At 43.1% G+C, this 25,568-nt stretch overlaps 11 protein-coding genes across 11 annotated transcripts; 6 read left to right on the forward strand and 5 right to left on the reverse strand.

Annotated features, from left to right (window-relative positions):
- Positions 1–340: 340 nt before the first annotated feature.
- V1516DRAFT_682048 (glycosyl hydrolase family 81-domain-containing protein) lies at positions 341–3,687 on the forward strand. The gene is made up of 2 exons (XM_066923340.1): positions 341–1,567; positions 1,622–3,687. The coding sequence occupies exons 1-2, from the start codon at positions 758–760 to the stop codon at positions 3,485–3,487; spliced, it is 2,676 nt and encodes an 891-aa protein (XP_066775063.1). The 5' UTR covers positions 341–757; the 3' UTR covers positions 3,488–3,687.
- Positions 3,688–4,349: 662 nt separating this feature from the next.
- On the reverse strand, positions 4,350–5,849 carry V1516DRAFT_630027 (major facilitator superfamily domain-containing protein; the record flags this gene model as incomplete). Its single annotated transcript, XM_066919916.1, has 1 exon — positions 4,350–5,849. One exon carries the CDS (start codon positions 5,847–5,849, stop codon positions 4,350–4,352), a length of 1,500 nt encoding a protein of 499 aa, XP_066775064.1.
- A 488-nt stretch (positions 5,850–6,337) lies between these two features.
- Positions 6,338–8,373, forward strand: V1516DRAFT_682050 (PPPDE putative peptidase domain-containing protein). Its single transcript, XM_066923341.1, has 3 exons — positions 6,338–6,469; positions 6,523–6,567; positions 6,620–8,373. Exons 1-3 carry the CDS (start codon positions 6,415–6,417, stop codon positions 8,305–8,307), a joined length of 1,788 nt encoding a protein of 595 aa, XP_066775065.1. The 5' UTR covers positions 6,338–6,414; the 3' UTR covers positions 8,308–8,373.
- A 76-nt stretch (positions 8,374–8,449) lies between these two features.
- V1516DRAFT_682055 (mitochondrial 54S ribosomal protein mL53) lies at positions 8,450–9,195 on the forward strand. The gene is made up of 3 exons (XM_066923342.1): positions 8,450–8,520; positions 8,620–8,739; positions 8,804–9,195. Exons 1-3 carry the CDS (start codon positions 8,466–8,468, stop codon positions 8,914–8,916), a joined length of 288 nt encoding a protein of 95 aa, XP_066775066.1. The 5' UTR covers positions 8,450–8,465; the 3' UTR covers positions 8,917–9,195.
- Positions 9,196–9,321: 126 nt separating this feature from the next.
- Positions 9,322–10,740, forward strand: V1516DRAFT_629749 (uncharacterized protein; the record flags this gene model as incomplete). The annotated part of the gene is made up of 1 exon (XM_066919904.1): positions 9,322–10,740. The coding sequence occupies one exon, from the start codon at positions 9,322–9,324 to the stop codon at positions 10,738–10,740; it is 1,419 nt and encodes a 472-aa protein (XP_066775067.1).
- Positions 10,741–12,050: 1,310 nt separating this feature from the next.
- V1516DRAFT_656899 (adaptin N terminal region-domain-containing protein) lies at positions 12,051–15,665 on the forward strand. Its single transcript, XM_066920350.1, has 3 exons — positions 12,051–12,329; positions 12,377–12,698; positions 12,754–15,665. The coding sequence occupies exons 1-3, from the start codon at positions 12,301–12,303 to the stop codon at positions 15,358–15,360; spliced, it is 2,958 nt and encodes a 985-aa protein (XP_066775068.1). The 5' UTR covers positions 12,051–12,300; the 3' UTR covers positions 15,361–15,665.
- A 46-nt stretch (positions 15,666–15,711) lies between these two features.
- On the forward strand, positions 15,712–16,572 carry V1516DRAFT_656901 (uncharacterized protein; the record flags this gene model as incomplete). The annotated part of the gene is made up of 2 exons (XM_066920351.1): positions 15,712–16,160; positions 16,215–16,572. Exons 1-2 carry the CDS (start codon positions 15,835–15,837, stop codon positions 16,570–16,572), a joined length of 684 nt encoding a protein of 227 aa, XP_066775069.1. The 5' UTR covers positions 15,712–15,834.
- Positions 16,573–16,692: 120 nt separating this feature from the next.
- V1516DRAFT_666782 (kinase-like domain-containing protein) lies at positions 16,693–18,811 on the reverse strand (the record flags this gene model as incomplete). Its single annotated transcript, XM_066920768.1, has 5 exons — positions 16,693–17,811; positions 17,860–18,096; positions 18,145–18,363; positions 18,420–18,627; positions 18,690–18,811. 5 exons carry the CDS (start codon positions 18,809–18,811, stop codon positions 16,693–16,695), a joined length of 1,905 nt encoding a protein of 634 aa, XP_066775070.1.
- Positions 18,812–19,041: 230 nt separating this feature from the next.
- On the reverse strand, positions 19,042–20,824 carry V1516DRAFT_709027 (thioredoxin-like protein). The gene is made up of 4 exons (XM_066924210.1): positions 20,482–20,824; positions 20,250–20,427; positions 20,060–20,184; positions 19,042–20,014 (listed from the first exon to the last, which is right to left on the reverse strand). Exons 1-4 carry the CDS (start codon positions 20,680–20,682, stop codon positions 19,115–19,117), a joined length of 1,404 nt encoding a protein of 467 aa, XP_066775071.1. The 5' UTR covers positions 20,683–20,824; the 3' UTR covers positions 19,042–19,114.
- Positions 20,825–20,886: 62 nt separating this feature from the next.
- On the reverse strand, positions 20,887–23,578 carry V1516DRAFT_693572 (N-acetyltransferase B complex non catalytic subunit-domain-containing protein; the record flags this gene model as incomplete). Its single annotated transcript, XM_066923894.1, has 4 exons — positions 20,887–21,010; positions 21,058–23,186; positions 23,259–23,397; positions 23,468–23,578. 4 exons carry the CDS (start codon positions 23,576–23,578, stop codon positions 20,924–20,926), a joined length of 2,466 nt encoding a protein of 821 aa, XP_066775072.1. The 3' UTR covers positions 20,887–20,923.
- A 327-nt stretch (positions 23,579–23,905) lies between these two features.
- On the reverse strand, positions 23,906–25,325 carry V1516DRAFT_666785 (Acetamidase/Formamidase; the record flags this gene model as incomplete). Its single annotated transcript, XM_066920769.1, has 3 exons — positions 23,906–25,048; positions 25,129–25,223; positions 25,316–25,325. 3 exons carry the CDS (start codon positions 25,323–25,325, stop codon positions 23,906–23,908), a joined length of 1,248 nt encoding a protein of 415 aa, XP_066775073.1.
- Between the last annotated feature and the right edge of the window lie 243 nt (positions 25,326–25,568).

The following is a 25,568-nucleotide window of genomic DNA, read 5'->3' on the forward strand; positions in this document are numbered from 1 at the left end:
ATTCTTTTTTTGGCAGGTTTGTCAACTGTCATCTCGTTTTTTTGTTCCTGCATCTGAACTTCGACAGATCCATGTATTTCCTCTAATATCATCTGTCGATCATAAGTGTCGTTTGATCCGCACATCCCTGCAGAGCACATTAGTCAGTTTACTCGATCAGTAGTATCGAGTTATTATGCATTCAGATAAATATATTAACTATCTCTCTTCTGTAAAGTGTGCTCGAGATCTTCGAGACAGCGCCTGAGTTTCCTATTTAGGAAGGCGTAAACAGCCATCCCCAGCGCCGCACCACTCTAAAGATCGCGATGGCTGGTGTCAAGTGCCTGAACAAGAAGGGTCCAAGAGCAGCAAATGCAGATGACGAACGATGGGCGATTTAGGATGGCATGACGTGGCAGATCTGAAAATCATTGTTTATTATATTAGGACATTATATTGGGCCGTGGTCGAGGGGAGCGAGCGAAAGGCTCTGATTTTAGTCCTGAACTCATCAATTGAGTAAGTTGTAAACAACCATCTGGACAGCTTCTACGACTCGAGCACGCCTCCTCTCACGACTACTTCTTGACGCTGATCTGCACCTTGAGATGGAGTTTTGATTTCTATTTTATACATCATCATCTTTGATCTTTAATTGATCTAGTCGTTCTTTACATACAGGGTCGTACACGAACCCAGGCCATTCCTTCTTGGATATTTATATATTTATTGATTTATCTTTGTTTATACGTTACATAGTCATCCCTCTCTTGCTATGCAACTCATTTCTTCCTTAAAGCAGGTTTCTGTATTCTCTGCACTTTTTCTCTTGACAGCACGTGCATGTGCGTCTCCGATCATTGTCACTGAGCTCGAAACAGCTTTTGTGACTGCGGATCCAACTACTGTTACACAGATAGTGGAAACCGAGATCATTTCTTCGGAAACTGTGCAAAGAGTAGTGACTGACCAAGTTACTGTCACGGTCACTGGTACTGTGTTTTCAACGTTGGAGCTCTCTGGCCGTGTTACTAGTGATCCACTGATTAATCAGTCAATTTTGTCTGCTACAACTTCTCTATCGGAGCTTGACACTAGTCCTACCTTGGTTACTAGTGAATCATCCTATAGTGATTCCAGTTTTTCTATCGTTCCTTCGACTTCTTCGACCTCATTTTCATCTTCGTCTACCTTGTTTGGAGTTTCTAATTCGACTTGGTCGTCGACTTCGGTAGCCACACTGGCCACATTCGCACCATCTTCAACTGATTCAATGGAATTTTCGATTTCCGCATCAACTGATGAGTCTACTGCTCTTGCTACAGGATCTTTTGACATGTTTGAGGCCATTTCGACCGCCGCTCCAAAGTCAATGTTCACTCGCTGTACACATCCTCAGCAGCCTCTATCTGTCTCCGACAAAATCATAAGTGACGATACGATTCCAACCAATAACTTCTACTCTAACCTGATGATGGACGATCAAGATCAACCTGCGTATCCATATCCATACAGTGTCTGGTGGAATCGTGGAACGTCTGGTACTTATGGCCTGGGGATCAGCCAGACAAGTCGCAGCCAATTTGTAGGTTTATTGGGATATGTGGTTTGCTTGGACAACGAACTAACAATATTATAGACTTATGGACCCGATGCCGATGATACTCCTGTAGAGTATTTTATTTCTCCTTCTGGTATCCAATCTATCGCTTTTGGAGCAACAGAATTTGACTCGTCGATGACCATGGCTCTATCAGCTCTTGAGGCAATGTCAGTCAATATTACGATGGCACCGGGATCTGGTGATGGTTCACTTACGATTCCTCTTGTTCAAGGAGCAGGATTTCTTACTGGTATCTACAACGGACTTACGCCCCGGTTCGATTGCCAAGTTGGAATCAACAACTTGACCAAATCGACCGCACCCAAATCTGGTGTGGTTAAATACGTCGTCGGGCTTGGTGATGGAACAACCTGGGGTATCTATGCTGCAACTACAGGTGACTTTTCATTGAAGCTACTTAACTCCACTTCGATCATTGCCACTAATTCCGTTTCTGGAGTTGCGATTCAGATAGCCAAGATAGTAGACAACTATGAATCGAACATCGATGATCACGCTGGAATGTACGCGACCGGAGTGACTCTTTCTGGAAGTGCGACGTCCTCGATCGGAATTGTTAAACTCGCTTGGACAAGTGTCGGATCTAACAACGCGGGCAAGCTCCTTCTTTGGGCTCTTCCGCATCATACAAAATTATTCCCGTCGTCAATGGAACCGATTGGTTTCACTATGGACTGTCTGACGAAGGGCAAGGCGACAGCGTATTCTACTTCTAGCTTTATTTTTGAAGCGGAGCTTCCCGATATTGGATTCGAGCCTTGGTCGAGCATCACTGGTGCTGAAGCAAATTATACTAGTGAGGCGCTAGGATTGATCACCAAGGCAGCTGTATCAGAAGTTCAGCAAGATATGGTTGAAATGTCAAATTTGGACTCCATGTACGGAGCCGGAAAGATCCTTGATAAATTTGCAACAATCTGCTATGTCGCACATGATATTCTTGGTAATACGGCGGTGACAAAATATTGCTTGACACAAATTAAGGAGGCGTATGCACGATTCTCGGAGAATAACCAGACGTATCCGCTTTACTATGACACCACATATAAGGGCTTAATCTCATCTGGTGGTCTTGGAAATGATAGTCTTGTTGACTACGGTAACTCTTATTACAACGATCATCATTTCCATTATGGATATCACATCCATGCTGCAGCATTAATTGGCTATGTCGATGCCCAGCTTGGAGGCACTTGGGCGGACGATAACAAAGAGTATGTGAACTCTTTGATTCGCGATGTAGCGAATCCCAGTTCTAAAGACACTCATTTCCCTGTATTCCGCTCATTTTCGTGGTATCACGGCCATTCTTGGGCCAAGGGCTTGTTTTTGACCGCAGATGGTAAAGATCAGGAATCTAGCTCGGAGGATTATCATCACGCGTATGCTATCAAGCTTTGGGGTAATGTAATTGGTGACTCTGGCATGGAGGCTAGAGGAGCGATGATGCTGGCCGTGATGCAGGCATCCATGCAAGATTATATTTTAATGACAGATGACAACGATATAATGCCTTCTAATTTCATTGGAAACAAAGCCGTTGGAATCATTTTTGAAAACAAAGCAGACCATACTACTTACTTTGGAACCGAGACACAGTATATCCAGGGTATCCATATGATTCCGATTACGCCCGTGTCCTCTTACATTCGCACGCCGACTTTTGTCGAACAAGAATGGAACGAGATTCTGGAGTCTATTATTGACGACGTCACTGATGGCTGGAAAGGTATCTTAATGGCTAATCTCGGATTGACAGACCCTGCAACCGCTTGGGACTTCTTTACTAGCTCAAATTTCACGTCAGATTATCTTGATGGAGGTGCTAGTTTGACTTGGTATTTGACATATTTGGCCGGAGTTGGAGGTGCTTCGTCATGAATTCGATTGGGTTGAGAGGAAAGCAAGTGTTGTAAGATATATACTTTCGCCTTAACCAAGACGATACAATTGTATTTATAGGGATAGGAATGCGCTATGTGTCTTTGGTTGGCATTTTAGCGATGATTGGACCAAATTAATTTAATTTATTTTACCTAGTTCTTTCATAAACATAATAATATGCCATTAGTGATATAGCTACTACCATATTATCTCCACTGCCATACAAAAAATTGCCTCTATCTGATGATGTAATGCATTAATCATTCCGGCTATTAGCGGATCTATAAATTTCTCGTGCAAGTTACTAATCAGGCACGGCTCGAAGGTAAATCTAATCAATGACCACTGATCAGCCACTTCCTCTACACCACCAGCTCGACGATTTCCCAATTTGCAGATAAATATAATCGATAAATACTCAATCTTACTCATGTCTGTCTTTGGGCAGCTACGCACAGTAGAGAGAACATTATATTATGCATTATCAAATAAAGGGCTTGGCTGCGGTGGAGGATTTCTGGTGGGCGTATGAGGGATAAGCAAATTTGATGAGAAAAGCTGATAAGGCTACACTTTATGACAGGGACTGCTGAATGACCCTAGCTGTCATTATAATTTTTGACTACGTGAATAATCATAGTCCACATAGATGGCAACGATACCCAGATAACCAACTGACATAGCACCATGAAAATGTAAATATTAAAGATTTTATAATCGCATACCAGAAACCCCTCCCCCTTTCTCCCCCCAACATGTGCAAGAACCTTGTGCAAAACAAATGAAACAAATGGGGAAAATGGAACAAAATCAAATCAAATCAAATCAATGGATAATCAATGCTATCAACAAAGCTTAGTTAAACTTTTGAAGTCTCAGGTAAGCGGACCGAACGCATCCTGATACTCTCGCCATATTTGTAAAATAAAAGCGGAATTGGTGCAGCCAGCGCAGCTATTCCACCCACCAACGTACTTGCCCACTTGGGCTCTAGGTTTTCGTACATCTGTCGTGCAAAGAGTGGAAAACATGCTCCGAAAATTGACCGCAGGAGGGAGTTAGCTGCGAGCGAACTAGCAGCGTACATAAGATATGCGTCTACCAAATATGCAAAGGAACAAATATAGACCGTACACATGCCAAAACCGAATGGGATTCCACTCAGAATTGATACAATCCAGTGCACACTTCTGATCGAAGTCCACCCAAACCAGAAAATGCCTATTGGAATAGCAATCGCACCTGCGATTGCATAAGGAAGACGCGCCTCCGGATATATTCCCTTGTTACGCTGCTTGGTAAGACGAATATAAATTGTCGTTTGGTGACCGGAAGTCGCAATGCCAATCCACATTCCAATACCGACTCCAAGGAAAGGCAATCCTCCAATACCAGCGCTCCACCCACGCTCCTCTTGATATACAATCGGATATGCGATAAAATCCATATATAGAATCGCATAGATAATAGCGCAGTATAGAGCAAACAAAAAAACAATAGGTTCAGTACAGAGCATCACCACTGGCCGACTAATATTATTCTTGATAACTTCCCATTGCGATGCCTGACCAATCTCATGAGCAGCATGCAGATTCATATTGCCGGTCTCTTTTCGCAGACGCGCAGCCTTACGAGCCAGCAAGGTTCGTCCATATGTCTCAGGACACAGTAGCTGACCTATAAACATGACTCCAGACATGATCAATACGATCCAAAACGTCCATCTCCAAGAAACATACTCCGAAACGAAACCTCCTACGATCGGACCAAATACTGGACCCATAAATGGAGCAATAGTATAAAAAGACATCGGAGTGCCACGCTCTGCGGGAACAAACATGTCGCCTAAAGTTGCTCCCGCATTGGTAATAGGACTTGCTCCCGCAAACCCAGCGATGAGACGAGAGACAAGTAAGGTTGCGGTGTTATGACTGAGTGCACAGCCAATCTGAAAAGCCATGAAGATAATCCAAGGATAGATTGCGATCGGCTTACGACCGTAAATCTCTGACAATGGAGCATACAATAATGGGCCGAAGGCGAATCCTAGAAGATAAAATGTGACACCTAGAGTAATTACTGTGTTACTTGCGCCAAACTCCACTTCGATGTCTGGCATACCGGCCGTAAACGCGGAAGAACCAAAAGCAACGTTGAATGTCACAAGAGCAACGAGAATGGTAATCGTCCACTTCTTCCACGATGGCCAGTTAAATGGGTTTTCCGGATCGTCATCGCCGTCCCAACCAACAATATAAGGATCTCTTGTTTCCTGGCGCGACATGCCGCGTCGTAGTTCGGCCTCCTGCTCGTCAGGTAGCATGTCTATAGCTCCCGACCGTATTCTCGCGAGATCCATTGCTGACGCATCGTACGACACCGCTGTTCGAACGGGAACCAGCTGGGGAGAATCTGACAATTCTCGCGCACATGCGGAATTATGTAGCTCTGTTGACTCTGTTGACTCTGTCCGTTTTTCGCAGGCAACAGAATCCAAATCATCGACCGAGTCAGAGTCGGAGTTTCTGTTTTTCTCCAAATTCGCCATGATAAATATGCTTTACAATGGCACCTTGATGAACCGAGCAAGAAAGAGAAGACTGAAAAACTTCATCCATTGTGCTGTATTCATAAGCAACTCGCTTGTTCCCTTGCGAACTGTCCTCCTCGACGGAGTTAGTCCTTGAGGTGTCCCCGCCTATAGCCGGGAGCCCGCCCTCGGAACGACTCCGCTGAATTACCACTTTCAGCGAAGCCTCGAACTTGTTCACTTGATATCCAAATCACGTGGAATTTAGTTTTGGGAACGTGGGGAGGATTACGCAGCTGTGAGAGTTAAATCGGTCATCAAGTGAATTAAGTTGATAAAACTGGATTAAATCATAATATTCCTTGATTTTGTTTTTTGGCTTCTTTTGATAGCAATGTTACTTGATATGGAGCATTCAGTAAAACTGTACGTGTATGATTTGTCGAAAGGTAGGTGGGTTATTGCGTGCACAGTAGATCAATAGCTGACGATAACTGTACAGGTTTAGCAAAGTCCTTGTCTGTTCAGTTTATAGGCAAACAGATAGGTAGGATTTCATATGAATTGATTTTAAGTGATATTAATTAACAAAATGACAGATGGAATTTGGCATACTTCTGTCGTATATAATAATATAGAGTATTTCTATGGTGCAGGGATCCAGACAGCAACGCCTGGGACGACTCACCATGGATCGCCTTTAGAGGTCGTAGACATGGGCATGTCGTCTCTTCCGGCTGACGTTGTTCAAGAATATATTTCGTCACTTACGTCAATTTATACACCTGAGTCATATGATCTGTTTATGCACAACTGCAACAATTTTTCCCAGGATCTGTGTCAGTTTCTCGTTGGCCGCGATATTCCTGCGCATATTACGGGACTCCCAAAGGAGGTTCTTAACACTCCATTTGGACAGATGATGCGTCCGATGCTTGAGAGTTCTTTGCGACCGATCACTACCGCGCCCGCGCTGTCGGTATCTGCTGTTCCTGTGACTAACTCCATTGCTCTGCCAGCCTCACCAGCTCCAAAAGCAACAATTGCCTCACAAAGTTCTAGTTCCCCACATTCCGTTATTCATACGACTTCCGCTTCTGAGATCGACAACATCATCTCCTCCCATAAGGCAGCCGTGGTGTTTTTCACGTCATCTACATGCGGTCCGTGTAGAATTGCTTATCAGAAATATGACGAGCTGGCAGAAGAACTGTCAGACAAATGCGCATTTGTCAAAGTCGATATAAATATGGCCTATGATGTTTCTAGGAATTGGAATATCTCAGCTACGCCCACGTTTATGACTTTCATCGATGGTCAGAAGTTTGATGAATGGAAAGGTGCCTCCCCGCCTAATCTAGAGAGTAACGTTAAGCTTCTTATCAGTGCGGCCTATCCTCCACATTCTCATCTACGACTGCGTGTTCCGTTGTTGCTTAGTGCATCCAACAGTCCGGTTACTTATACCCGGATCCCCCCGCTGGAGAAAGTTAGTGATAAACTTGTTGCTTCCGGACTTGCAGATCCAAGTATCCATATTGTTAACGAATTCATTTCGCAGCGGGAGAGTCTAGGCTCGCGAGAGACTCCGCTAATAGACCTGCATCAGTGGAATACGTTTATACGAACTACAATTGCGAGATCGGATTTGGGGGCCGGGGCTATATTTCCTTTGATTGATCTGCTTCGAGTTGTTGTATCCAATGATGTCCGAGTGTCATCTTGGTATGCGGAAGAAGCAGATCTAGAGACAACGAGATCACTCATCGTATACGCTTTGGCCCAGAACGAGATGTACCAACTGCGACTGGTGACATTGCAATATCTCTGCAATCTTTTCTCTTGTCCCTTGTTTGCTAGTCAATTATTCTCTCGCGTAATGCTGACGTCATCACTGATTGAACTAGTAGTTGGCTCACTTCTGGATACCCATGTCAATGTGCGAGTCGCGGCGTCTTCGCTTACATTTAAAATGGCTGAATATGTGTACCGAGATCGGACACAGCACAGCGAGGAGGTTTTATTTCAATCCGACTGCGGAGTTGAACTTGTGGTTGCTATACTAGAGGGCATAAGTCAAGAATCGGAATCTGCTGCCACTGCTGGCAGACTGATAACTGCCCTCGGTTTACTTGTCTACTGTCTTCCTGCCAGCTACACCGATGTTTGGGATAGCTGTACGGGCCTGGAAGCTCATAATACGATAATTTCTAAGACAAAAGACAGTAGCATGAGCGAAGTAAAGGACGTTGCTGTCGAAGTTGCACAGCTATTTGCAGCTCATTGAGCTAATAATAAATGTTTTTTTGCCAGTATTAATATTGAATAATTAATGTATTTAACTTCACATGCTTGCTTCCTTTGTTACCCTAACCATGTATGCTTCGTCTAAGCACCTAAGATCTTTCTCATTACTTTCATTACAGGCGTGCAAACAACATCGAAATGATAACCAAGTATATAACTGCAGCGACAGTTCGATTTGATCCGTTAGTAAAAGGTATGCTATCTTGAGCTTTAAGCCAATCATTTGGTTCGGCGTTGCACTAGTGCTAGTGCTCTATTAAAATAGACCAATTTTTAACCCGTTATCAAATAGCTGGTCCAGCTCGGATATTTTTGTCGCTTTTTCCACCTGCAGCTCGAGTTTTTATAAAGCCGAAGATTGAGTATCTCAATGCTCAGTCGACCAAAGAACCAATTGTTTCCGTAACTTTCTGTATGTTTTGGTCTTGCGACAATGATCTCGATAGATCGACATCTAACACATTGTTTCTTTCTAGCCGATGGGAAAACATTGGAGTTTAATCCTACTATGACCACAATCAATGGACTTGTGGGCGAACTCGATCGCCATTCGAGACATTTGGAGGTCGAAGAACAATTAAAAGGTTGAATCCTCTCTTGCTCAACAAATAATGTAGTGAAGTTATTTCTTGTACATAGTCTAGTAGAAGATAGCGTCGGGTTATATGCTATTCTCTAGCCTGTTAATATCCAAATCGTTTTAGATTTTTATCATTTCAATTTTAAATAATCTTACATCTTATGTTCATAATTCTGTGGCATCGGAAAATTATCCAGTATGTTTGCGGAGAAATGATGTCACGTGAATATATCTAGATGCAATGAAAGATCTGATCAGAGAATATAATGATAAAAAAATAATTTAACAGTATTTAATTGTCGAATGTAGATTGACTCGATACATAAGGTATCAGCAAGTAAGGCTAAATTATTTGGCGATGAAATGGCAATTACATCGGGAGGAGGCTCAAAAATGACGGCACATTCGCATGGAATGCAAAACATCTCGAGCTTGAGCACGGAAGCTGTGCTGTCGATTCTATCCTATTTGAATGCCGCCGATTTAGCAACGATATCTAAGGTGTCCAAAAAATTCCAGATTTTAGCGGACGATGAAGTCCTTTGGCACAATCTTTTTGAAGAGAATTTTCCCCGACTAGGAAATCAAGCTTGGGATCGGGGGGCGCTTGCTGATTTGAGCTGGAAGAGTAAATACCGATTACGTTATAATTGGTCTGCCGGTCGATGCCATACTCGCCGGTTTGATATGATGAGTGGCGGTGATTTAGTAAATTGGAGCTCTAGGCAAACTGAGACTTTTAAGGATAAGCGGACGATCGTTCAAAGTATTGGATCGAGGATATTCACAGCAAGTCGAAAAGACGGCTTACGTGCTTGGAATTTCGAAGGTCATTTGGAAGCAAAGTTTGCAGAAGAAAATCCGGAAAGATTTGAGCATTATCTTAGAGATGATCTAGATGTCTATCCGTTCGGACTTGAAACCAGGTCAATGTCTTTTTACAAGATGAGCAAGGACTCTGACTCCATTTTCATAGTACGAGGAATGGACCTTGGTCCGCTCGAGTTATATTCATTTAGTTCCAGCTTGCTTCAATTTACTTATTTAACATACCAACTGCCTCCGAATAAAAATCGTTCTGCGGTTATTGAAACAGTGTGCGAGCCACCATTTCTTGTCGTGCTAACCGACAAGCCATTTGTCTATGTATATTCTATTGAAGATATTTCAAAAGAGAATGACATGAAATTGATCACCTCTCTTTCTTCTCCACCAATTTTAGGTCCGACGTCTTTGTCGATCAGGAAAGAGAACGATACTATTGACGGGGAGGTAGTTATTGCAGCGATAGGCTATTTCCAAGAAGGTATTGGGCAAACTACTCAAGGTCCCGTTCTACAGGAGATTTGTTTATCTGTTAAGACAAGATCTATTTTACAGACTCGTGTTGCAATTCATGAACAACCGCCAAGACGCAACTTTCAGTTTTCGCATGCCTTGAGGTTAATGCGTCCGGTGAGCACGAGTCGAATCATCCAAATTGTTCATTCACATCCATTTTTGATTTCTGTGCATTCGGATAACACCCTCACTCTGTATAAAATAACAGCTTCAAGACACGATTTAAAAATTTCTTTTGGCTCTCGGTTATGGGGACATACGACGGGTGTTCAGGACGTGCGCATATCAGGGTACTCTCGACGCGCAGTAAGTGCAGCTCCTGATGGTACTGAATTGCGGATTTGGGACCTTGATACCGATAGGGGTACTTCCGTCCAAATTGCTCGAGACCCGGAATTTGACGATGATGCTTGTAAAATAGTCGGATTCGATGACCGTCACGTCATCGTTGAACGACTCAATTCGATAGTGATCTATGATTTTATGAGCTAATTTTTTATAATCATTTTATTTTTCCGGTCGGAGTTTTCGTTATTGAGTTTATTTGGTAGTTTAGTTCCTCTTGAAAAATGTGCTGGATCTTTGTTTTGCTTGTAGAGATCAAGCTTGTCTTGATGCTCATGTACGTAACTCTGGTGAGAGAGCTCGATTTGCATATGTATTAACCAGCTCCTCCATACTGAAAACTGGTTCATTCAGAGTCCAGAAAAGAAATACTGTGTGGTCAATTGTATTTAAAGGAGCATCTTTTCCTTCTGGCATTCGACATCAGGCAGAGTGTAGAGCCAGATTATATAGGAGTAATGAGAAGTAAGTATTAGAATAAGTTTTGCTAGACTCGAACTTGTCCAGCTTCAACTATTATTTGATCGACGGAATAGCAGTTCCCAAATTTATTGCAAGTTTACTTGCTTCCTGAGCAAGTGATCAACTACGGATATTTTGGTTCATTTATTTTTTCCGTTGCATTTCAAGCAGCCTACCTATCGCATCGATTAGTAAAGAGTAGGAGAAATTGGCATGATTATCAGCGCTGTCGCTTTATTTGAAGTTATTGCCAGATCCATGACAGTAGGTCCGATTTCCAGGAAGATTGGTCGACAGTTAGAAGACTTATTCTTTTCAATCCTGTTGATAATAATAAATGATTCCCGACAGTACCGCTTAAATGTATTTATCGTTTTCGAAGAACTCTGTCCATAAATGACTAGTCGAGTAGCTAAGCTCTTACATCTTTCTAAGCATTATATTCAGTTCGCTCTGGTAAAGTCATCTTGTTTTGCCTAATGTCTGCTGTCGCTGATTCCTTTGGGCAAAACCTTGAATTTGAGTTTAGGTGCTAGTCCGAATATTATCTGGACGGTTCTGATTATGGCACATTAGTGATATACAATCACGACTAAGGTATGCCAGCAGACTATTTTGATTTCTGATTCCATCAATTGATTAATTTTCCTCTATGTTATGAGATTTATTAAGTTTTACTGGACAGATCAATTATGGTTTTGCCTGCTGTTTGGATACGATGGTTGTCTATGTAACAATTATAATTCTCCAGATTATTGCATAATTATGAGATCTCTAGTTTATCTGTTACTTAGTCTTGAAAAATCTAGTTACGTGCATAATTTACATGGGCCATCTGATAATATCGGTTTTTAGTTCATCTGATAAATTTGCTTCAAACGTTTGAATAATATTCCATAACATTATCACAGTTTGACGATTACGCCTTATATCACTTAAGTGCTTACATATCTCTAAGGGGTTTATCGGATAACCTAGCCAGGCAAATGCGAGGTCTTTGAAGCAGCAGCAGTTGCTACGCTACACCTTGCAATCAGCAAAGCCAGAAGTAGCTCTTCTGGTCAAAGATACTCGGCTTGTGAGATTCTGTGCGGACCAAGGTCTAAGAAAACTTAAAAGGCATTTAACTAGATTTCCAGTTTCATTTCAATTGAGTCGATTGAAAGTCGACATAGCCGCTGGTTCCAGTCAGGCCATTAGCCTGTTGTACATAGCTTATGTGAATTTTTGTGTAAAGTGTTTATAATGTCGTCTCGTGTCCGCAAAACTCCTTTGTATGTATAAGAAACTATTTTCGTTGCTAACTGATTAACCTGGTAAGATTTAAAAAGTCCCTGCATGATGTTATCCGTGGTATTCGAGCATGCAAGGATCCCGAGGCTGTCGATACCTATATTCGAGACGCTATTTCTGAATGCCGTCAGGAAGTGCAATTGCAGGATATGGACATAAAATCCATGGCCATCTTGAAGCTCTCGTATTTGCAGATGCTTGGTTATGACATGAGTTGGGCAAGTTTCAATGTGCTGGAAGTGATGTCTTCGCAAAAGTTCCAACAGAAGCGGATAGGATATCTTGCCGCTATGCAGAGCTTTGGAGCTGATACTGATGTATTGATGCTGACCACTAATATGTTAAAGAAGGTCGGTTTAATTTTTTGTTTTATGAAATGCTTCTGATCTGTGCTAACGTATCCAGGATCTTGCGTCTCCAAATCATCTTGACGTTGCGATTGCTATTGGTGCAATCGCAAACATTGTCTCTCCTAGTTTAGCCCGAGATTTAGCCGAAGATCTCTTAAAAATGATGAATCATTCTCGCCCATATGTTCGCAAGAAAGCTGTGTTGGTTATGTACAAAATATTTCTACAGTATCCACAGGCTCTTCGTGCGTCGTTTCCTCGGCTCCGAGAGAAACTTCAAGATCCTGAGATCTCGGTCAAATCTGCCACAGTCAATGTCGTCTGTGAGCTGGCGAAAAAACATCCCAAGAACTATCTTGCTCTGGCTCCGCAACTTTACGACATTCTTACGACGTCATCAAATAATTGGATGTTGATCAAAATAATCAAACTGTTTGCTTCACTCGTACCTTGTGATAAACGTTTGAAAGGAAAGCTATTACCACCTATTACCAATCTTATTCAGACAACTACAGCAATGTCCTTGCTATACGAATGCGTCAATTGCATTGTTTCTAGTGGTATGCTCGCAAAGGAAGACGATGAGCTTGCTACTATGTGTGTGAGCAAGCTTCGCATATTTTTTGAAGAAACGGATCAGAACTTGAAATTTGTTGGATTGTTGGCCTACAATAAGATAGTTCTTACACACCCGTTACTGGTAGCTCAGAACGCAGATGTCGTCATGGACTGTATGGATGACCCTGATCTTTCGATTAGAGAACGGGCTGTCGAATTGGTGGTGTATCTGGTAAACACAGATACATTGTTTGAAGTTGTGAAACGATTGATGCTACAACTGATTCCGCAGTCGCGAGACCAGATTTTACCGGAGACTTATCGTATTGAAGTTGTCCGAAGGATACTAGATATGTGTTCGAAAAACACATACGAGAATGTGACCAATTTCGAATGGTATGTCGCTGTATTGGTAGATCTTGTCAAGATAACGGAAGGCATTAAAGTGCTCGGCCCTGAGATTGGAGCAGAGCTCCAGAATGTTGCTGTCCGTGTTCGTTCGGTACGCGATTATGCGGTTAGCGCGTCGGTTCGTTTATTGAACGATCGTGGTTTGATTCGGAAATCTCCCGGCGTCCTTAAATACGCTGCTTGGGTGGTTGGCGAATACTCTTCTTATATTGAGGACTGTCCTTCTGTTTTGGCATCGTTATTGGCGTTAGAACCTCAGGGACAACCGAGTGAGGTAGAAGCCGTGTACATCCAGGCGTTGCCCAAAGTTTATTCCATGTATGCCGGATCGGATGTGATTCCTTGGACGAGTTCGCGAACTGAAGAGATCTCGCTGCTGACTGAGTCAATTGTTTCCTACTTGGAAAAGTTTTCGAGTTCGATGGATATCGAAGTCCAAGAGCGATCTGTAGAGTTTCTTGAATTATTCAGATTGATTGTTCTTGCTATTAAAGAGCGTCCAGATGATGATTCCGATCTTTCTCCTCCCTTATTAATTTCCCAGGCGATGCGACAAATGTTTTCCCAGTGGGAGTTGAATCCTGTTTCTGCAATTGCGCAGCAACGGATTCCAATTCCCGATGGATTGGATTTAGATGAAGAGTTTAATAATCCAATTTATTACTCTGAATCTGAAGATGAAGAAGAAGTTTTGCTTCGACAGCAAATACTCAAGCAGCAAGAGATTAATGCTAGCAAGAGCGTGAACTCTGCACAGCCGAACATTGTAACAAGAAGGAAGGGAAAGAAGGGGAGCAAGAAGGCCGCTGTTGTATTAACCCCAGATGAATCTCTAGATTCAGAGGAAGAAGCGGAGATGGAAAAACGTCGTGCTGAACGAAGGCGACGTCAGGCAGAGGATCCGTATTATATTTTGGAATCGGATAAGGTGGCCTCGAAAACGCGAAGAAGGAAAGCTCAGTCTTCAAGTGACGAAGAGTCGTCCAGCGATGATGATCCTATTAAGGACGAAGAGCTTGATATTGATTCGATTCCAATTATGAAGCTTGAAATCACGAGTATTGCAACGCCTGCGGACTCCAAGAAGAAGAAGAAGAAGCGTGTTCAGCCGGCCAGTGTAGAGATTGTCAAGGAGGAGACATATGGTGACGGTGAAGAAGTTGCACAGATGGCTCATACAGAAGTACGACGTACTCGAACGACGGGTAAAACCAATAACCTTCTACGCGTAAACGCGAAAGGTCTTGAAGAACTAGACCTTAACACTCCTGACGACGAAGACGAAGCGGGCAGACTAGAAGTCGAGCGATTCCGTGCAGAGATTCAAGCCGCTCGAAAGAAAGCCGAAGAAGCAGCCGCCGCTGAAGACCAGAATAAGTCGCCTATTGTGGTTAAGAAGAAGAAGAAGACAGCTAAAGTCGTAACTAAGGTCAAGAAATCATCCAAGAAGAAGAAAGCGATAATCGCCGACGAGGAAGAAGAACAAGAGGAGGAGGAGATTGTTACAGTGAAACCGAAAAAGGCAAAGTCGAAAAAGATAAAGCCTACGGAGTCTGAGTCTAAACCGGAGAACGTGGAAGAAAGCGATGCTAAAGATGTGGAAAAAGTAGGTACAGAAGAAGAGAAAGTTGATGTTCTGGTAGCAGAGCCGATTACAGAGCTGGTTACCGAGGGGCAGTCTACAGAAGAATAACGTTAATAGGAATTATCGTTTTGTTTTATGTAGTAATGATTCGTAATTTTTGTATTTACTATTGTTGCAAGGACGATATGAAAAAAATAATCGTCAGGGTTGAAATAGTATTACTGAGAAACTTTGAATTAGCAGAACTTGCTGTGGAATGCCAGCAATCTAGTATTTTGTCTATTTAAAAGCTGGTATGAGCTGGTTATATGATATCTTATTATTCGATCTATGAATTAGTGAACATATCAATTATTCCGGAAGAGTCATCCATATAAATATCGAAGTGGTCCCCCATAGAGATCCAGTTTCAAATGCTTATAATGATAAATTTCGGTTTAGGGTATACCAATTGAAAGATCGTATTTCCAGTCCCAATGAGCTATGCAGAAGAAAAAATTGACCGTCGGGAATTGTTAATTCAACAGTTTTTTGGAGTCGTACAGAAGTACTGCGGAAGTTGGAAAGTCAAAATTAAAAAATATGGTAGGACTTTCCGCTCCTCGGAGTCGGCAGAAGCTATCATTTGACCCTCAAAATACAGCATGGTCAAAAGACACCGGACGGTTCGGCCACAAGCACATGGAGAAGTTGGGCTGGACTCCCGGTAGAGGACTAGGTACTAGTGCATCTGGTCGGGCGATAACCACACATATCAAAATATCCGTGAAAGATGATTTCGAAGGTTTAGGTGCAAAGACGGCAAAACTGGCAAAGCAGCAAGATCCTAATGCGTGGGCACCTGGTCTAGACTCGTTCCAGGCTTTGCTGAGTCGGCTAAATCAGAACGATCAAACTTCCTCGACATCGTCAGAGTCCCCGACACCCGCAGTGCGAGAGTCCGTCTGGGAAGCGGAAACTAGAATTGCAAAAGATTATACTAGAATTGGAAAATGGGGAAATAGAGTAAAATTTGTATTTGGCGAATCGCTAGGCGCAACGTTCAAAGCTGAAGAATTGGATGAGGTTTCGGAAGTGGTTGAAATAGTCGATGAAAATGGAAGGAACAAAAGGAAGCATGTTGAGGTATCGTCTGCAGTGAACGAAAGTGGGTTTGCAGCCAAGAAGATGAAGTCGAAGACCAAGAAGGTCAAGAAAGCAGACCAGAAGGACAAGAGAAATCAAAAGGAACACATTTCAAAGCGCAAGCACAAACACAAGCACGAGTCGGACCACAAATGTGTACATAAGTCAAAGAAATCAAAAACAAAATCCACTTGAAGACTGACAAAGAAAGGGAGAGAAGGGAAGCATAAATATATATAAAATATGCATTCAGGAGTTTCTGTACATTAGCTTAATAATTCATTAATCTACTAAACTACCCTATCTGCGAACTTTTCAATTATCAACTATATTGGCATTTTTCATCGCTCGCCACAATTCCTCTAAAAATGTCTCTCCGATCCCCGGCTCATCTTGTTCGGCCTGTTTAATAGAATTAGCCAGCTTTTGCACCACCATCCTTGTCCGATCCGTCTTCGCGCGCCGGTCGAGCTCGACCAGCGCAGGAATAATAAGTCCTTCAAATACTCCCAAGACTTCCTCTTCTTCGCTAGACCTTGTCTCCTCGCCCGAATTGTCGCGAAATATATCGTCTTCGTCTATTAACTGGCCCCGGGACTCAGCACGCTGCTGCACTACGGGAGTACTTGGCGTCGATAGTCGCGAAGGAACATATGGCGCATCGCCGTCATCATCATCATCAGTGATGATAACATCTTGCAAACCTCGAGGCGTCTGAATTGTAGGCCGAGGCCGTGGCGAAGATGTTGGTGACGACCGTCGACTGCTCTGTATTGGTCCGGAGTGCCGTTTCCTCTCAGATAGAGCAGCTTTCATTTCTTGTTGACTGTTTCTGTTTGGACGGCGTTCTTTAGGTGTTCCTCCGCTCTCATTCGAATGATAACTCGTTCTTCGAGCTTCTTTGTCAACACTACTCAATGAACTGGACCCATGAGACGAACTAGCACTGTTTAAATCCAAGTGCGACAGCACTTTTTGTAATCCTGAGGGCTCCAAACGATCGGGAATGGGTGGGACAGGCGGTAGCTGCTCTGGAAGTTGTGTGGAGAGCTGAGGCGACATTCGCCGCTTATGAATCCTAAGATTGAGTTGGTTCTGTGCCTGTGCTGTCGTATTTTTGCTGAAAGTTCCCAATGTATTGCGTCGTATGCGAAGAGTATTAAATCGGTCAGATACGGGCTCGATATTATCTTGCCTCGGACCAAGAATAGACTCAGTCGCTCGCATTGTACCGAAGTTCCAGGACGAATCGTCTGTCTTCAAAAAATTATTATCAAAGCCATGTCCACTACTACTCCGTGATTGTCCAGAGACTCTCCTCTGATTTACTCGAGCAATATGCTTTTCCTTGCGTATGATTAAATCAGTAAGTTTTGTCGATGATTTTGCCTTTACAATAAATTTCAAACCCAGCAACTCTTTAGCACATGGCCGCTGAAATATTAGTAAGCCTTGGTTCAAATGACAAGCAGTCTGATTTACCTCTTTTGGATCCATTTTCAAGCAGCTATCTACAAATTCCATACAGGATTTTGAAAAGTTCCCCTCGAGCTTCGGAGGAGGGTTTTTCGGAATCATGAACAGTACTTCCATAGGATTGATTTGTCCGGATAGAGGGACCTCTGCTTTAGCGAGTTCGATAGCAGTGATTCCTAAAGACCATATGTCTGCCTTGAAATCATAGCCTCTGCACTCAATTACCTCTGGGGCCATCCAGTACTAGAGCATGATCAGCTTGTGTAGATCGATAAATAACAACGTCCATACCGGAGAGCCGACCAAAGTTCTTTTTTTTAAGGTTGTGGCAGTTAACTGCCCGCTAACACCAAAGTCCGCCAGTTTGATGTCACCATGCGAGGTTAGTAGAATATTAGCAGCCTTGATGTCGCGATGGATTTTCTTTTCGGAGTGGATATAATCCAGACCATGTAGAATGTCGCGTATTATTATTGCTATGTATTCTTCTGGAATCGGGCCAGATTTCAACTAAGCAAAGATAAGTATGTACGTATACAAGCTTGATATAGCACTTAAAAGCATACCAGATCGGCACATGAGCCACCACCGCAATACTCCATCACAATCCACAGATCACGCTTGTTTAAGTAGCTACCAAAATACTGAGTCACATAGCGACTTCTCATTTGGCTCAGAATCTGGATCTCCTGGATTATTACGTCGACGTCGTCGTCACTTGCATCAAGATCAATCTCTTTGATGGCAACATGACTTCCTGTCCGTCGGTCGGTTCTTGCAAATTATAGTCAGTATATATTAATACGGTAGAAAAATCAAATTAGTCTGACGCTCACGCTCTAAATACTGTCCCGAAACTACCACCACCGATCTTTTCGCCTTTTATATACAATTCATCGGGATCCACAGATACACCATTCGACGAACGAGGCCGATGTTTATTTTGTCCCGAAGCCATGGCTCTTAATTCCAGGCTTGCTATCGCTGCCAGTACTAAACGCAGACAGACGCACACATCTAAGATCTGTTCTGAATCTCGAATCTGCCACTCAAATCAAAATTCCAATCGACGCGCTCTGTTGAAGTACAAACTTGTCGTTGCTCAAAGGTCCGTGTCCGTTGTAGACGCGCTGCACTGTAAACAAACAAGCCGCATAGAACAAGACCCGTCCATCTCTACACATACTATAAATGAACAATTACGTAATTATCATTCGGTCAAATACAAATAAAACAGACAAAATCATGACGTGCTCGGAATCTAGTCATCGTCAGCTTCAACGAGTACAGAAGCGTTCTTAAGTCCAGCATCTTCAATAGTAAGATTTGCAATGTCGATCAGTTTCTTGCGGTCGGAACTAATAATCTGGAAGTATTTGCCGTCCATTTCGGGTACCTCAGCCTTGACATATTCAAATAGAAATCGAACTGGATCTGAGATGTTGAACCTCCGGACCCTCCGTGACCCATCGCCCAGGCGGATCTGAACGCGTGTAGTCGTCTTTGGATCCGATGGCGGCTCATCTCTAGACACCGGCATAATAGTAGCAAAAGTGTCTTCCGAATTGAGTTCAGCATCTGCCATCGACTCGTCTTCTTCCAGATCAATCACCTCAACTGGTTTTTCTTTAACTGCCTCCGTACCCTGGTTGCTTTCGTCCTCACTGACTTCAGCACTTACGCTCGACATTTCACTCGCAACTTCAGAGGAAGCATCGTCGTTGTCATCTACACCCAGAGATTGCTGAAGCGCAAAGTTGATTTGTTCTTCTTCTGTCATGCGGTCGAACTCTTTGTGTTTTGCAATTTTTCCAATTGGGTTCCGCGATTTAGGGTCAAGACTAAACCGGTCTAGAAACTCATGGACTGATGGCACCCAATCCTCCGGAGTCGGCAGCTGAGTCCAGCGCTTCATTTCTTCACCTGTTCTTGGATCTAGAATTGCAATGTAGGGAAACTCCGTAGTGGGATAATACTGTAGAAAATTCTGACCATCGAAATCATCAGACGAATACTGCAAGAAAATGAAATTTTCTCGAACTGTCTCCTTGACAGCCTCACTGGACCAAAAATCGCGGTTAAGCATCTGGCATCTAAAATCGGCCAGGTCCTGGATATTAACGAGTATCCACTTTTTCTGCTCCCGTCCTTTTGTTTTAGCCTATTGATATTTAGCTTCATTCTCCTAGTATTTAAAGGGACATACCGAATCGAAATCATAACTAGAAATGATGTCAAACGGTGGGCGGAACAGCTGTCCTAGTCTCGACTGTGTATCGGTTAAACCATCCGTAGAAAAATCTGTCGACTGATTAAAAATGCCTGGAGGTCCTTAAAACAGAAATACGTAAATATAAGAATACAATAAGCAAAGCAAGATCACCGAAACTACATACCACGAGGTACCCTTGGTCGAGGCTGATACTGAAAGCCGTAGTCTTCGACGAGAGTTTCTTCACGAGGAGCTATACGTTCACGAACAGTCGAGCGTTCATTTTCTTCGCGCTGTAATCGCTCAGCGAGTTCTGAGTCCGCTAGTTCCGTCTGTGCGTTAACATCCTCGCCTTCGTCGTCCTTTTTAACTAGTTAGCTTCCTGATTCTAAGAAAATACTAATGAATGAAGTTACCAATGTGATCGCATTCGCACGAGAAGATCCACTACTGGCACCAACATCTAGAGAACTTCCACCAGTTTCAAGAAACAGATTCACAGCACGATCAATATCACCATCACAGACATCAAGATATTGTTGAGCCCGATCTGGAGTTGTGTCTGTGATTGCGCAGAAATTGGAGAGCTTTTCTTCGTCATCCATATTATTCTGCATTGAATCCCGACGTAACCTCGGTTGAAGAGTTTTTTTGTTATGGGTGTAATGATTTTGGTCCACTTGAATAGTAGTAAGTTTGCTAATTGAACCAAAAATATGACAATATGGAATAATATACACGGCTGAAATCAAGTAGGAAATGTCGTTACGTGACGCGGCGCACAGACGATATCTACAATACTACCAGCTGGATCAGAGAAATTAGAACAAATAAATATATTATGCACAACGACAAGCTCTACAGCTTCATTAGACGAAGGACACTAATAGTAGCGTCGTGACCAGCGGCAATTCCGTCGATCATAAGCTCGAGGTTGATCAGCGACTAGGAAAAGTTAGCATATTAGCAGCAACACTAAGCAACAAACTTACATCAAGTTTTTCCACCGGCGCATATGACGATATTAGCCTAACTTTTTCCTTTACCCATTTTTCACGGTCATCTTTGATTCTTCGTGAATCTTCTTTGACTTTCTCCGCTGTAGTCATCAACGTTCGGCGCAGATCCGCAGACACCTGTGTCAGTTTCGGATTCTTCAATTTCCCATTTGGCAGCGAGTCTAGAATTGGTTTTATAATTTTAATCGTTTCAAATAATGTGAATCGGTTATGAAACCAGGACCAAGTGAGATTAGAGAGTCCAGGTTCTGCAAGCTCTCCCGATAGTTCTGCAAATGTTGCCTTGAGATCCTCGACTGCCTTCAGGGCGGCCAACAATGTGGTAGCTTTAATCAATGCGTACAAATTGAATAAAATATCCATACTCCAGATCTCGGTCTTCGTGAGCTGTGACTTCGTTGTTTCCAAGCTCATTAAGTCTCTGAGTTTTGCCACATAAACATCTAGTTCCTTTGAACCAGAGGGCATTAAATCCAAGATAGTTTCCCGCAGTATGAAAACATTGATCCATTCCTTGTCCTGTTTCGGTCCAATTCTAACAAGGGTTTCTATTGGTTCTTCACCAGCAGATCCGATCCCTTTCAAAATATCATCATCGCGATTGTCATGCCACGAATTTTCAAGCAACCGCGTACTAATCGCCAACTCATCCATCTTGAGACCAGTCATCCGAGCAATTCGTTTAACTTCCACACATAAAAATCCCTTGCCGTAGCTATTAGTCAATCGATTTGCAAACTCAACCATCCCCTGTATCTGGGAAAACGAGCCCGCTTCGTACGCGTATTTGATATACTGTGGCGTCTGCACGGCGTTCATATTATAGATTTCTCGGTTCTCCAGAATTGCTTTAAATGAAGGACAGATAGTCGCATTCCGCGTGAACAGATGGTGAAACATAGTATCCATTTGGATATTCTTAATTGATAGAATTTTGTAATGAACTTGAGCTTGTGGGAAATTACCAAGAAAGAGGTGCAATCGGACAAGCCAAAGACGCACATAAAATTGATGCTTATCTCGGCTACAGGCAGATTCAAGAAGTGTCACTGCAACAAGAACCGAATCATGAATTTCAAGTTTAGGGAATGATACTGGACGTCCTTCGAGAATCCATTGAACTGCTAGTAAAAGCAAGTCATCTCCATAAAAGTACTCGGTGTCTTGCTTGAAGTCCAACAGTGGCAGGACCTTATTGTACAGCGAGATGTTTTCCAACACATATGAATCTGTAGTTGAATTCAGTAGATAGTGGAACTTGCGACAATTCACGAGAATATTCAGTTGATTAACAGACGCACGATTTAGCGACCCACTAAACTCAAGTAATTGCTCGTCACAAAACTCAATCCAAACTGTCGGATCAAGGTATTCCACAAACGGTAATAAATCGTCGAACGCACATTGCTTTTTGCCCATTAATCTGAAATAACTTTTAACAGCGGGAAGAACAAATTCTTTTCCTAGTAGAGACGCATAATAAACTGCAGCTAAAGCTCCATTTCTGGTCGTCGACTTATCTCTGAGAAAATTTGTGAATATAACTGTTTTTTCTTGATCTTGCAATTCAATGACTGCATGGGCCATTTGCTTGTAGCTTTCGTAATCATCTCGGTTCTCCGTTGCCAGAGTCCTTAAAACAATAGCAAACACTTTCTCCCAATTAGTCAATTTAACTGCTGTTTCCAATTTCATCACGGCTAGCTCGAGATTATTCCAGTTTTCAGTCTCTGAGTCACAGAGAAATTCCAGCAGTTTTTCCTGCTTATCCGGATTCGCCTCCAAAATTCTTGCCGCAAGGACAGCTTCTTCTGCAGTCTGTGGTCTGCCTGTGCCATCTAACAAACGCAATGCAAGGCCAGCAAACAGTCTCTGTTCCATCTCTGTAGCGCCGACTTGTACAGCTGCCAGATAGCAAGACTGAGCACAGCGAAGCTTATACGCTCTGTTTGATCCGTATGCCTTATTCAGAGCCATAGAGGCCCTTTGCTGGCCACGTATATCAAGACCTGTGCTGGTAGCCCAGAACCAGCTCAGCAGTAAGGGCTCGGACTTAGGAAGTTTTTTAGCTGCCCGTTCATATAGCTGCCCTGCTTCAGTATCTAAAATGTGTTGGTATGAAAAATAATTCCTTCACCTCCCCGCCTCATTAATTGAAAAAAGTGGATGCTTACGACCGGCAATATCAACGAAAATTCCATATAGTAGCTCCAAAGTTTGATAATTCGTAGGCTCTCTCAGTGCAAGTTTCCGCGCATGAGCAATAGCTTCTGCAGGTTTTCTCTCGAGTGAAAACGTATACGCTTGTAAAGCCTATTCCAAAAAGACGAATCAATATCATTAATTCCTGCAGACTATGTCAAATAAACAATACACAGCATACCAGTGAATACTCGTCATTAGGATCACGACGCAAGGCTTTGGCAAGTTGGACATGAGCAAGCCTATAATTCTCGGCCTCAATAGCGTCCCAGACAGCGTTCGATCGGTACATAACGAGACTCCAGTGCCTATATCCTTGGATACGTTGTTTTCACAATCTTCAGATTTGTATTGTTTTCGGAGTTGAAAGTACCGAAAATAAATAAAAATCTAAATACTCCAAGCCGCAGCTCTGCCTATTCATTCTACAATCCAAAGATCGTAAGATATGAGAGATACTGAAACAGACGGTGATGGAAGTTTATATTATATCGTTATTTATCGTTTTACATGCATATAAAGAGTCTTTTCCCAAACAAACAACGTAAACAACAAAAACAACAAAAACACCAAGATGTACTTGGACACAGTACAACTGGACTTAGCTGAAATCAACAGCTTAGTTACCCGAGGTCAAAGCACAGTTCGATTCGATGATTTTCTTAAATCCACCCTCTTTGGGAAGGCATTCGAAATCAAAGATGTCAACAGGAACGCCGAGAGTGGTGCAGGCATTCGGGATATCTACGATGGCTGCCAGATGTCCCTGGACCGGAGCGCAGGAGAGAAGAATGTAGAGCTGCTCACCCGAGTATCCAAATTTCTTGAAGTATTCAATAAATTGCAAACAAGCCTGTTTGTAGGCAATATTAACGTCGAGGTAGTGCTGCTTTCCATGCTCGTCAACAGAGAGTCCCTCGAAAGTAAGATAACGCGAAGGACCAAAATGAGGTTCGACCGGACCAGGAATATACATGGGGTTCTTCATCTTCATGTCCTTCATGCCGTTCTTGATGACCTCGCATTTAATAGTGATCACACCAGCCATTTCGATAGCTCCGCAGAAGGAGATCTCTCCGTCACCCTGGGAGAAATGGAGATCTCCGATCGACAAACCGGCTCCATCAACATAAACAGGGAAATATGATTTAGATCCGCGCGACAGATTCTTAATATCGCAATTACCGCCATGCTCACGAGGAGGAATAGTACGTGCGCCTTCCTTCTTAACTGCCTCAATGACGGTCTCGTCGCCAGCTCCCGCAAATGCATAGCTGGGGTTAGGCAAGTTTGCCACAGTACGCTCCGTGCCAATCGAATGATGATAAGCAACAAGCTCTGCCTCGCGTTTATTCCATACGTCAAGCAGTTCCTTCGAAGGCTTGCAGCCCATAATACCGGGATGGATCAAGCCAGGGAAACGAACACCTGGAATGTGACGCGACGAACAGAAAATGCCCTCAAAATCCCAGATAGCCTTGGCCGATTCGGGGTAATGATCATCAAGGAATCCTCCTCCGTTGTTCTTATCGAAGATAGCGCAGTATCCCCACGGCTGCTCAGCGCGAGGTTGAACATCCTGAATCTCAACAACAAGAACGTCTCCCGCCTTTGCACCTTCAACCTCGATAGGGCCGGACAAATAGTGAATTCGAGAAAGGTCGCAGTACTTGATATCATCGGCAGAATCATTATTACCGACTTGACCACCAGTCCAATCGAGAGTCTCTACCTTGACGACCTCACCTTGAGCAACCTTAGCCTGATGTCGAGTTAGTATGGAACATATAAATTGAAATAGAAACAGTCGGAATGCTATAAGCACATCAGAGGGACACGCACAGAAAAAGGAATATCAGGATGCCATCTATTATGGAGCTGGGGCTGTTCCCACGCCGGAGTGTTAAGGTCGGCCTTGATGGCGGTTCGAATAGCTTCTGTAGAACCAACAGTTAGTACCTCAATCTTCTACACAGGAACGATAGGTAGCTACGACCCGGTCAATTGAACCAGGAGAGCCTGTACGTACGTTTTCCCATCTTGAAAAGAAATAATGTAGAGAATATAGAAGTGGGAGAGAACGAAAAAGCTGTGGGGAGCGAGAAGACAAGGTAATTTGGAAGGAATGGGGCGAAAGAGATTGGCGATTTACGATGAGTAGGGGAGGTCCGAACGAAGAGGAACTTGTGAGGAGGCAGTGAAATAATCGGATGGCCACGGGTCGGCGAAGACATTTAGATCTGAAATGAGTGTGCCGCTCCTAGCCCATGCATAGGCCAATT

The sequence above is a fragment of the Lipomyces oligophaga genome, assembly GCF_038497815.1.
Source record: "Lipomyces oligophaga strain CBS 7107 unplaced genomic scaffold V1516scaffold_10, whole genome shotgun sequence".
Classification (NCBI taxonomy): Eukaryota; Fungi; Ascomycota; class Lipomycetes; order Lipomycetales; family Lipomycetaceae; genus Lipomyces; species [Lipomyces] oligophaga.